Source organism: Cucurbita moschata, unplaced genomic scaffold, assembly GCF_002738365.1.
Source record: "Cucurbita moschata cultivar Rifu unplaced genomic scaffold, Cmos_1.0 Cmo_Scf00004, whole genome shotgun sequence".
Classification (NCBI taxonomy): domain Eukaryota; kingdom Viridiplantae; phylum Streptophyta; class Magnoliopsida; order Cucurbitales; family Cucurbitaceae; genus Cucurbita; species Cucurbita moschata.
The window spans coordinates 1,265,285-1,277,865 of NW_019268520.1; the positions used below are offsets into that span (position 1 = coordinate 1,265,285).

At 35.5% G+C, this 12,581-nt stretch overlaps 2 protein-coding genes across 2 annotated transcripts; both read right to left on the reverse strand.

Moving 5' to 3' along the window:
- On the reverse strand, nt 1-5,062 carry LOC111442317 (metal transporter Nramp6-like). Its single transcript, XM_023079678.1, has 14 exons — nt 4,910-5,062; nt 4,395-4,516; nt 4,144-4,222; nt 4,017-4,057; nt 3,565-3,643; nt 3,368-3,472; nt 2,773-2,882; nt 2,483-2,664; nt 2,340-2,409; nt 2,048-2,221; nt 1,827-1,931; nt 1,607-1,738; nt 1,423-1,518; nt 1-629 (listed from the first exon to the last, which is right to left on the reverse strand). Exons 2-14 carry the CDS (start codon nt 4,512-4,514, stop codon nt 282-284), a joined length of 1,641 nt encoding a protein of 546 aa, XP_022935446.1. The 5' UTR covers nt 4,515-4,516; nt 4,910-5,062; the 3' UTR covers nt 1-281.
- A 5,500-nt stretch (nt 5,063-10,562) lies between these two features.
- LOC111441609 (CBL-interacting serine/threonine-protein kinase 25-like) lies at nt 10,563-12,402 on the reverse strand. Its single transcript, XM_023078661.1, has one exon. It carries the CDS (start codon nt 12,089-12,091, stop codon nt 10,784-10,786), a length of 1,308 nt encoding a protein of 435 aa, XP_022934429.1. The 5' UTR covers nt 12,092-12,402; the 3' UTR covers nt 10,563-10,783.
- Nucleotides 12,403-12,581: the final 179 nt, after the last annotated feature.

Sequence of the window (12,581 nt, forward strand, 5' to 3'; positions counted from 1 at the left end):
GAGGAGAAAAAAGGTAAGTGCTTTATTATTTCTGAGCTAATTAAAACCCTAAAAATCTGAAGTGAACACTGCAAAACTCTAAGCAGTTAGGTTTTAGGTAGGTAGGCAGAATGCAGGTGATGATGATATATAGGTAGAATTGGGTTATAAGCTGATTGAACTGTAAACCCATTTGGCTGTGCTTCTGAGTTTCATCTGTGTGTTGTTTTTCCAAACAAATGAAACCAAAACCCAAGGGATCTGCCTTTCTTCTATGCCTCAAGTTTTTAGCCATAATTTTGTCAGTTTACATCATCACTTGTAGTTCTAACTCTTTGAGGCAACTGCATGCTTGTTAAATCTTCATTTGGGAGACCATATCCTGACCTCTTACTCGGTGTGTTGCTCAGTTGTTGGCTTTCTTCTGTTGTTAGTGCCAACAGATGAGTGCTCTCCTTGGTCTTTCTGAAAACCAGATAAGCTATTCCTGCTAAATATATTGCCATCCCTGAAAATCCAAGTATCCCTATGAAGACGACTGCTACGAGTTGGAGGTCGTTGTGAAGGAGAACGTGGATGAAGCGGGTCATGAGGTAGTATATGTTTATAGCCATGATCAGGCACCCAATAATCCATGTCAATACCGTAATCTGCATTTCGAACGAAAATTAATCAAGTGATCAGAAAGAAAACTATGATGATCAGCTTCATGACATTCATCAGTTCATCCTTTGAGATAAAAACTAAAAGGAGAATGTATTTCAAGCGGAATAATCTAGCCTTTCCTTCGTTATAGGATTAGTATGATATAACATGTTATGATCCTTTTTCTAAGATCAAAATAACCATTTACTTTTTGTATAATAATCGAGGTAAAATTTCAAAAGGCATCAAATTCAACTCTATAATGAGAACCGTTCAAGATAAGAACCCATTTCAAGAAATAAAGAACGGTGTTATTTTCTTCATGATGTTTGTCAACGATAGGAATTTGTAACAATCCAAGTCCACTGCAGATATTGTCTTTTTTGGGCTTTCCCTTTTGGGGTTCACCTCAAGGTTTTTAAAACAATGCTAGAAAGAGATTTTCACACCCTTATAAAGAATGTTTCGTTACCCTCTCCATCTCCAACTGATGTGGGATCTCTACAGCTTTTAGTTTTTTATTTTTTTTTAAGAGAGAGCTTATAAACGCTACTTTCACACATAGGTTTTTAGTTTTTGGAATATGGCTAACAACTCAAATATTTTCTTAAGAAAAATGAGAGTCATTCGAAGGAAATGATGAGAAACAAGCACAATTTTAAAAAACAAACTCGTTATCAAACAGGCCTTCGTTATAAGGATTTGAAAGATGTTTTAACTCGACCTTTGTCTGGAATCATCTAAGAAAAGAAAAATGAAGTGTTATAGAGTTAGCTACTTGGGTCAATTGGAAATTACCGCAGTGGAGTTGACATGTGTTCCCATCTTGGTCCTGCTGCTTGTGAACTTCAGAAGAGGAACGAGAGCAAAAGGAAGTTCAAATGACAAAATCATCTGCAGAAAAAAGAAGATTGCAGGGAGTCCAAATGGTTTGGCCTTCAACCTTAAGCTATATTACATTCGTAGGAAGTATATCGCTTACCGACGCAATAATGATGAGCTTCCCAGCCCCAGAAGACCCACCAATGATTGCAACAATCAAACTAGGAACAATTGCTAAGCATCGGGTTAAAAAGTTTCGGACCCATGGCGTCAGTTTCAAATCGAGAAACCCCTGCAAATACATAATGGATGAGAGCTATAATTCAGAGAATGAAAGGAAGAAGAGCTTTAACATGGCAAAAGGAGCAGCAGTATAATACCTGCATAACATACTGTCCTGCATATGTTCCTGTTATGGTAGAACTCTGTCCAGATGCCAATAAAGCAATGGCAAAAAGTTTTGAACTCCATTTACCCAATACATTCTGCAAAAAGTACACAAAACCTCTGTAAAAAAAAATGGCACAACATTGATGAGGGAGGAACCAAATCCCATGAGGTAAATATGGATATAGTAAAAAGTTGCTAAGATCACTCATACTCTCAATAAAAATGAAGCTTTATTCAAGTCCAAATCATTGCAGCTCATTTGGTCCTCCTTATTTAGATCTGGTGAATTGCAAACTGCACCACTAACTGAAATGACTGATACATTAATCAGGAAAGCCACCATGAGAGCAAATCCACTCTCGATCATATAAAATCGGCAAGCTTCCTGTGTCGAAAATGTGTACTGTTAGTACAATAGAACGTGGAATTGCAACTTAAATCATGAAGCAGCAACCAAAGCTTTGAAGCATGCTTCTGTGAAGCAATGAGGTAAGAAACATCACCTTGATGCCAGAAACGGATCGGGGTATTTTCCTAGAGAGCACGAGTGCCGAATGAAGAAAGAGATTGTGTCTGCAGCAGGTAGTTCGACTTAGAATATTGAAACGAAGGCTATGAATGTTATTAAGGGATATAAACAACGTACGGCATAACCATAGCACCAAGAAGTGAAATGGCAAGACCAGTAGCACCACTCCCTTTTAATTGAGGGACAAATAATCCATAAAAAACTTCTCCAACATCAGGCTTTGCATAGCCCAGCTCCAGGAAGAAGCAAACCGCAATGGTCAATACAAGAAAGGCAATCAAGAATTCAAGCTTTCTAATCTGCATGGTTGATAGAAAAGCAGTCATGGTGAGCATTTAAAGCTCAGCTCTAAAACTGTATTGCTGCAAGATAAGCAAAATGTAGGGAAAAAGTAAATCTGGAAATACCCCATATTGCTGCAGTGCAAGAAGGAATAGTGTGCTAAGCCCTGTTAGAAGAACACCACACCATACAGGAATGCTGAAGAGCATATTCAATGCAAAAGCGGTTCCTATAACTGGAAGCATAAAGGATGAGACATAAGAATAACTTCAACAACAAACAAGAATTCTAATAATGGAATATCTTAAATTTTAAAATTTAGGGACTAAAGTTGTAAGTTTGAAAGTTCGAGACCAAATAGATACAAATGGACTAAAACTATAATTTAACCCAACTCAAGATATGCTTTACGGTTTGGCTTGTACACTTGATCGTATCAATGCCAAACATCACAGTTGGTCAATGGACGTGTAATCGGCGTTTAACAGCATATGCTGAGTAGTTATGATATTCCCCTTCTCCTCCACCTACTGATGCTAACAATACTAGCTTTAATAAGCTTTTGTACAAATCTCAGAAAATTCATTTTAAATAAACCATCCAACATGAGTACAAATGAAAAAGCCTAACCATGCAACAGTTGTTCTCATTTCTTCTATGACCAAGACTATTTTTCACTCAACTATTTGATTACTAACGAATAGGATTTCTATACTTTACCTTCAGGAATGTCACATGCAACAATTGCAATCTCAGCAAGAACCCATAGGATGAAATTTTGCACCTTGGGGTACTCAGCTTTACAGTGCTCTGCTAAATGTTTCCCTACACGTACCAAAAAAACAAGAACGAAAAGATGTCTAAAAACGCTAGAAACTATTTCGACTAGAAGAAAAAGTTAAGCAGTAGTCATTTACCTGTGACAACCCCTAGATTTGCTGCTAAGGATTGAATAATGAGGGCAGCACAGGAAGCCACTAATATGATCCAAAGCAACTATACCAAGAGAAACAATATTAGGTGTCAGGTCCACGAGGAATATAACGAGCAAGTGCAATTCGAATGACACGGTAGAACTTTCTGTTGAATTGGAGCCAATTCAGAACGCTCAGTACATTACATAACTGAAAACATGGACAAAAACGCTATGTTTATATAATCTATAGCACATAATTTTAATTAATGAAGAAGCCTGTGGTGAATGGATCATCACAGCTCTTCATAGCAGCATGCTTAGTTCATTAAACGAATCCATCCATAGAAAAGGGTGTGGGAACAAGAGATTAAAATATGTTACCACCAAATGATGTGTTTTTAGTTGTTAAAAGTAAGGGAACTATATCGAAACGAGATACGAGCACTTGCGTACCTCATACTTGTACTGAGCTCCAGATTGAAGGTCAGTTTCAACTGAGAATAACCATATAAAATCTTCAGAATCCGTTCATAATGGAATAAAAGAAAAAACCACAAATGAGAGAAACTTCAAATCTTACAATTCCCAGGATCAATATATGCAATGGATACAAGAAATCCCGGGCCCATATATGCAAAAAGGTTCTTCCAGCTTTTCTTCTGCACATAACACGCAACAGTAGCTCTCAATCAATAAAATTCCTTCAGCACTTTTGTCTATGCCCATTACTTCATAGCTTACAAGTTGTTAAACTCTAGCAATGTCTCATTCAAAGTACAATTAAATGACTAATTATCCAACATCATCAGAACAACAAAGATTAAGGCTCACATCAGGAACAACAATCTGATCAGTTTCCGGATTCTCGATCAATGGTGCGTGTGAAAAACTCTCATTTCCAGCCCTCGCAATGAATTGTGGCTGCCCAGAACTAGACCCTCCAGCCGCCATTTCTTGAAACGAAATGAAATCTGAAGTTAGCTAAAAAGAATGCTCGGAGTAAACAAACAAACACATCCACTCGCTATCTCCATCAGAAATCAAGTTAAACCAGAAATTGAAGGAAAATAGAGTAAGAGCGAACTCAGATTGAGGATATCCAGAACAAAAAACTGATCCCCTGTTTCGTTGTTCCATAGCTGAATAGGTAAAAAACTCGAAATATAATCAGGTGGAGAAAATCTAACAGAAGAACTGGGATTGATCGCATTTTGGGTAAACAAAGAAAGGGGAAAGGGGGCGCAACAGATCTCAGTTGGCTAAATATTTTTTGCGATTTTTTCGAAGAAGCAAAACAGAGAATTGGGGCAAGTGATCCGAAAAGAAAATAAAATTGAAGAAGAAACCTTAATCGAGAATATGATATGGCGTGGATGATGGTGTGTTCGATAAGGTAGTGGCCAGAGCTCCCGCTTTGCTCACTCTCTCAGAGTTCTCTCTCCCTTAAATAGCCTCCCTACCTTCATGTCTCTCTCCTCCCTTTTTCTGTCGAGCTCTCTTCTCAGCAGCTTCTCGCCCCTCAAAATTTACTCTACTTTTAGATAAGTATGCATTAAATTCATTTTTTAATTTATGTGCGTTTATTACTTTTTAACCATTTGAATGTTACATTTTTTTTTTTTGGTCACTATCATCACACTTGTCCAAGGCATGTTGTTTGTAGTCACATGTCGGATGTCCCAATTATGTTTGTCCGAGTTGTCCATGACTGTATGTTCATTCTAATTTATATGTTTCTATCTTAGATAGATTTTTACTATTTCATTTTGTGTCTATACGAGCGTGTATGACCATTCACTAAAATCATATCTAGACTTAAACTAAAATGCCCCCAAATATACTATAGAGGATGTGACTACTGGTCAATTTTTTTTACCCAAGTTATATGTTATTTAAGTGATAGCCATATAACATTGTTTTCTTCAATTCTTTCAACTCATTTTCAAATGTATTTCCTCGGTCAAGTTTTCTAAAACATTTCTCACACACTGACTCGAGTCCCGAACATACTCTGACGTTGTATGTGATGTCCAAATTTTTTAGGGTGACTTGTTTGCTAGATTAAAACAAATGTCGCACATCGTTGTCTTGTTTTCACAAGAGTGCAATTTGGACAAGAAGCATGTCATCGGTTGTAGTGGAGGGCGTCAATACTGCGAAGAGTGGCAAATATGGGTCAAATCAAGGGAAGAAGATGAGGATTCAAGAGAAGTGGAGCTCGGATTTTAAAGTTGTTGCCATCAGAAAAGCTCACCCTAAAAATTTCTATAACATGTTTCCTATAATATACTTCTATGCATACTAAAAGCGTAAGTTAATTTAAAGCGAAAACAAATGGCATTTACACTTACTTAAATTTCTATAACATGTTTCCTATAATTTCTCACCCAAATGGCATTTACACTTACTTAAATTTCATTTACAATTACTCAAATTTACCTGAAAGATATGTGTCTCCTAATTCTATTGTTTAGAAAATTATATCAAATCTTACCTAAGTATTGTTGTAATTATTTAGGTTTAAGTTAGAAATTAAAAGGTCAATAATTTATTATAAGTTCAGTAAACTACATCATAACAGCCAAAGAACTTATTAAAAATTGGTCAAGAATATTTATTACAACAAAAAAAATAAATAAATAAAAGTAAGGAAGAAAAGGGCCCGATTTAGCGAACATAATTAGAAAATAAAAGAATAAAGTAAACGCAGTGAAAAAAAGGAGGAAGATTTAATGAACCTAACTAATAGATAAAAGAGAGGAGGGAAGATGGAGTGAACAGAATTAAAAAAATAAAAGAGAGGAAGAAAATGAAAGATTTCATTAATAGAATTAAAAGATAAAACAGAATAAATACATATGAAAAACGAACCGTAAACATATTTAAAAGATAAAATAGAGTAAATATTAGAGTCAGTGAAAAGATTAAATGATAATAGAGAATAAATATGATAATCCAAGAATGTTCGTCAAATTCTTTCTATAACATAGTAATAATAAAATGAAGGAATAATAAAATGAAGGAGTAATAATAGAATTAAATGATATTAGTTTCTATAACATTTCGACTTTGCATGAGGAGTTTCTAATGGTCACACAAGTCTAACACATGGGCTATTATAAAATTTAAAAAATTGAACTTGAAATTAATGTCATAAGTTCATATAGGTTGACTTGGATACAAATGATAAAATCAAATTTTCATTGAGGATAAATTGGTGACACTAGTCTAAGCTAATCAAGCAAGCGATCTTACTATTAGCATAGTTATATTTGATGTTGTGTATTGACACGTGTCCCGTGGTTCTACAGATGTCATATATTTGATATGTGTGAATTATTTATGAATTGATATGACTATGATATGATATGTATATGTATATGTTATGTTATGTGAATGGTATGATAACACTTACGGTATGATGTATTCAATGAAATGTTTGAAATAGAATACGAGAAGGTTGCGATAAACGTAATGTAACAATATGACTAAGATATGTTCATGAAACGATATACTTAGGATATGTTTGGGAAATTATATGACTAAGGTATGCTCATGAAATGAATGACTTATGGGTGCAGGTAGGGAGTCTCCAACTACCATCTAATCAAGATCTTGTTCGAATGAGAGTGGAGTCCACATAGGTAAATGAGAACTTGATAGTTGAGAGTTGCTGCCTCCCTTGTGAGACAATGATTTATAGGTTGGAATTGACACTAGGGTTGCACCTCGAGGACCTATAATACAGGTCTAGAATGATGATGACGATGAAAGAGACTAGTAGAACAATGATTTGAGATACCTTAAGAACCCAAATGAACTTGAAAGGCTGGAGGTGCAAATAGGACCGAAAAAACCAAAAGCTAATAACATCTGCTCTTTAACATAAGTTGAGTTTAAGTAGAACAAATAAATTAAGAAAGTAGTCGAGGAATGAACTCCCAATTAAGAACGAACTAGGAACTACTAACAAACTGCTTACTAAATATATTTTATATATTCTTTTATGTTACTTCAACTTTCTTTTTAGATGAGGCATGATGGAGCAATCGAGGCAAAGGCGCACATGAATTGTAGGGCTATAAAGGTCGAACTAGATTGATTTGACTATTATTTTACTTGAATTTCTTTAAATTTATACGCATTTTCAAAATTTAAAATTTATATACATTTTTAAATATTTGATGCGAGTAGGTGACAAAATATGAGCAACTACTAGGTGGTTAATTACGAAAACACCCCAATATGTGACTTTATACGAAAACAAAGTGAATAAAGAGAGAAGCAAATGGTGGGATTCCACAACGATGGTGAGAACCCTTTTTATGAACCCTTGGTCTAAAATTGATCCTCTTTTCCTTCCCCAACCATTTTGTGAACCCTTTTTATGTGTCCTTTTTGAAGGAGATTCCGTCGCCCAATTGGAGGTAAGCATCAAACCCACGGGCCCACAAATGTACGGCTCAGATCATCTGTTATATGGGAAACGAAAACACCTGATTCTCACCCCCTTTATCCTATTAAATTTCACTGAAAAAACATAAGCATAATTCCTAACGTGTGGCGGCCGTATGCATCACGCACTCCTCTATCCTCCCACGTGTCGCCACGTCACCAAAAGCTACCCCAACTGGGTGCCACTTCTTCGCAAGTACAGTTCAGAGCAGTGACAAAGTAAGTCAAAGTTCGGATGTTGACGTTTGAAAGACGGTTCGGAACTGGGGCAAAAATAAATCTTAATACTTTCTGCGGGGCCCACCCAGATCTTTTTTCTTTTTTTTTTTTTTTTTTTGATTTGATTCGATGATTCGCAAATGGAGGGCTGATGATCAATCATTCACTGTGTCTGGAAGATGGGGAAAACAAATTGAATACTCTTTTATCATTATTCTTTGCTTTTCTTTACTTTGAATGATTGATCCAAATTTATTCACCCAATTTTATTATATACAAATTTCTGAACTTTTATTCACATAAAATAAAATTCCACAATTTTATTGGTATTAGTAGATTATATTATATTAAATTCCTCATCATCTGATTTGATGCTCATGCTTTTATCACCATCCATCAGATCTTCTTATCTTCTTCTCATTCCATTAATTTATTTTTAATTAAATTCTGTTTTTTTTTTTTTTTTTTATTGAATTGGTGTCACACAGCTGCATTTTAGATAATCTTCCCCCTATTAAAAATATATTTTAAGTCGCAATATTATCATTATTCTTTATAGGTTGAAAATTCTCTGGTCGATAGGTTCTAGTGTCTATTATTATTATTATAATTGTTCTTATATATTATTTATTATTTCTTGTCCCAAGAGGAATTGAAGTGATTATTTTGGTTAGGGATAGGGATGTACACAAGTTGGATTAGAGAAATTTTTTTAACCAATCTAAAATTGGGTTATTGAACCAAGTAACCTAAATATAATTTTCAACTCTTTTTTAAAAAATAATTAATTAATTATCTATAATATGTGTTATATTAATAACTAAAATATAACCAAATTCAAATATAAAAAATAGGTTATAACTGTGATTTATTTTTAATTTTCTTAATAATTCCAAAACTAAGATAGGGTTTATTTTTTGAGGTAGTTGAAGCAATTGGACAGAATTTTCAGTTTTTATAAAACTCAATCCAATTCAAATCGAAACAAAAACCTAACTCAACCAACTTGTATTATTTGGATGGGTTAGTTGGAGTTGGTCATGAACCGTCCCGATTATAATTGTATGGTAGGGTGATGTATTGTAGTGAAATATAAGCATCCACTGGGTTAGGCCCAATATTATGGAGGGCCCATCCAACGGAAAAGATCTGATGATGATTCCATTATATGTATGGGCCAGGCCCAGGTCAAAACTGCGATGGTTCACACAATTTGAGATATTTTGAGCATCCATTAGGACTAAAATCACACGTGTCTTCGTTTAACTGGTCCCTGCATCATTTAATCAACAGGTGTTTGAACCAGAAAAAAGACCACAAATATATCAAAATTTATTTTTTAATAAAGGTTATAAATTATTTTAGTTTTCCTACTTAGTCCATATAATTTTAAATCTTCAAATTTAATTTATTTGCTCTCAATAAATTTTCAATTTAATCTTTATTGTTAATTTATTATTGATTTTTTAAAAAAAATTAGTCTCTCTAGATTTTAAAAATATATTCACATCATTTGCTCAAAATTAAATTTAATTTTGATATAAATCTATTTAGAGATTAAACTTTTAACTTAATATAAATTATTAAAAATTAACTCGAAAACCAAATACCAATACACGTGGCAAATGATGCAATTGAATTAAGTTACCTCCAATAAATGTTTTTTTTTTTTTTTTTTTAATGGAATGATCTAAAGAAGAATAGGTTGGTTTTGAATGGATATAAATGCAAATGAAAAAGTAGTAGATTTGGATGAGTGGATAAGTTTGTATTTGTTTTGAGAGAGACATTATCAAAGTGTGGTTTTTTGTACATTAAATATTAATCTAAATCTACATAAAATGTTCTATTCGCTATAAAAGCTCTGTCCCTTCTGGGAGTTGTAGTGTAAATATAAAGAGTTGTGGTGGTCTCACCAAAAATATTATTGAGAGTTTGATTTCCAAGGGTAACATTAGCTCAACAAGTTTTCCAATTAAAATTTATACATGTGTTTTAAACTTGTATAATTTTTAATTTATACATGCTAATATATTAGAACAACCTATTATTCTATTAAAATAATGTCGTCACTACATGCATGACATGACTGTTACATGTGAAAACATTCATTTAAAATAATATTTTAAAACACATAGCTAATGAAACTAGAGTTTTTGAGATATTTTAAAGGATTCGTATATTGGAATGGGAAACATATCTTTGGCAGATTCAAAGATCTTCCAATCATTTGATAAAAGAAAATGGATAATGAATTTTGTAAGCAGCAGAATTGAATGAACCACGAGTTAAAATCCATCGTCTCTCACTGTTGGGAGGTACATAAAAGACAAACTCCAAGTGGTAAGTAGTTTAGTAGCAAATCCTATAAAAGTATTTACAAAGTTGACCAATTCCAACCCATATGGCTATCACCTCCCACTGTCTTCTAATCTAAACCAAAACCATACATTATTTCCTCCTCCCAAACACATAAAAAAGACAGAGTTCTGTACATCATCCACAAAAATGCCTTCTTTTTCTTCTTCAATCATCACAATCCACCATTATAGGCACTCATTCTCTCCTTGCCAGCTCCAAACGATGTCCTTCAATGCAGGCCTCACATCCTTCTCACAAAACTTATTGTACTCCAATGTGTCCCCTGCCGACTTCGAGAACTCGACCACCGCCAGCTCCGGCGCTACCTCGTAAACCTCCACCGTCACCGCCAGCTTCCCTTTCCTCCCCTCCTCCTTGGCCTGCAGTCTCACCTTGAACTCCCTCTGATTAGTAGCCTTGAAGTTCAGCTTCTGCGCTAGAGACTGAAGCTTGGCTATAATGGCTGAAGCAGAGCATTTTGAAGTGAAAATTGAGGCTTGTTTCTTCTTGCTTTCAAACAAACTAGTCAAGTCAAAACCAGAGGACATTGAGGAAATGAACTCGAAGGCGTTGTAGAAAGGAGGAGAAGATGACAACAACTTGGGATTTGTCAAGTCAGAGATTTCACTGTTGAGTTCGTCTTTGTCATTGAATGAAAGTGGCTTTGTGAAGCCCTTTTGAAACCAACAACTCTGCATTATCTCATCCATTGAAGCTCTCTTCTCAGGATCAACAACCAGAAGCTTTGACACCATTTCCTTAGCTTCTGAAGAAAACCAAGGAGGAAACTCAAACTCCGCCTTGAAAATCTTCCTATACAACTTCATCACATTATCAGCTTTAAATGGCAGAGACCCAGCAAGCAACACAAACAAAATCACTCCACAAGACCAAAGATCCGACTTAGCGCCCTCGTATCCCCTCTTTCTGAGCACCTCAGGCGCTACATACGCCGGTGTTCCACACCGTGTGTGAAGCAATCCGTCGATCCGGAGCTGCTCCGGCAGGGCGGAGAGGCCAAAATCAGATACCTTCAAATTCCCATTCACGTCGAGAAGGAGATTTTCAGGCTTCAAATCACGGTGAGAGACACCACGGCTGTGGCAAAAGTCCACGGCGGAGAGAAGCTGTTGAAAGTACTTTCTTCCTCCATCTTCTGTCAATTTTCCTTGTTGAGACAATTTAACAAACAGTTCGCCTCCATTAACGTATTCCATCACAAAATACACCTTGGATTTCGTGGCCATTACTTCTTTCAATTCCACTATATGGGGATGACGAACCAACCCCATGACAGAAATTTCTCGCCGGACTTGCTCAAGAAGTCCCTCTTTCTTTACCCTGTCCTTGAGGATCACTTTAATGGCGACACTGTCGTGGGTCATCAAGTTTGTTCCATGATAGACCTTCGCAAAGGTTCCTTTCCCCAATAGCCGACCCATTTCGTATTTTCCAAACAGAACATTCCTCGCCGGCGCCGCCTTACCCGCCATCTCAAATTTCTGTTCAACAAAGATTCGAATTAGAGGTTTGAATTGGAGGGGAAAAGAGGGGAAATAGAGAAGACCCAGAAGAGTAAACTTAGGATTTTGGAGGAAAACAGAAAGGGGGAGTGATTTGGGGTGTGAAAACAGAGCATTTTGGGCGGGAAATGAAGAGAAAAAGGGTGTGTTAGTGAGGTGTGGGCGAGAAGTGGGGAGAGATGGGATAATGAAAAGGAGGATTATAAAGAAAGCGGAGAAGAATAGTTGAAAGAGTGAATGGAGTATTGAAGAACACGGTTTAAGTTGGTTTGTTTGTTTTGGGGGACTCTTAAGCAGTGGGCTATCACACAAATCACAATCGCCACATACAAATATCTACATTTTTGCTATTTGAATAATTGAGAATATCTTTTCCAATTAATGTTTGACACGTGGGCCCAAAAAAATATTCTCAATAATTCAGGTTTAGATTAGACACAACCATCTCAATAATATATAT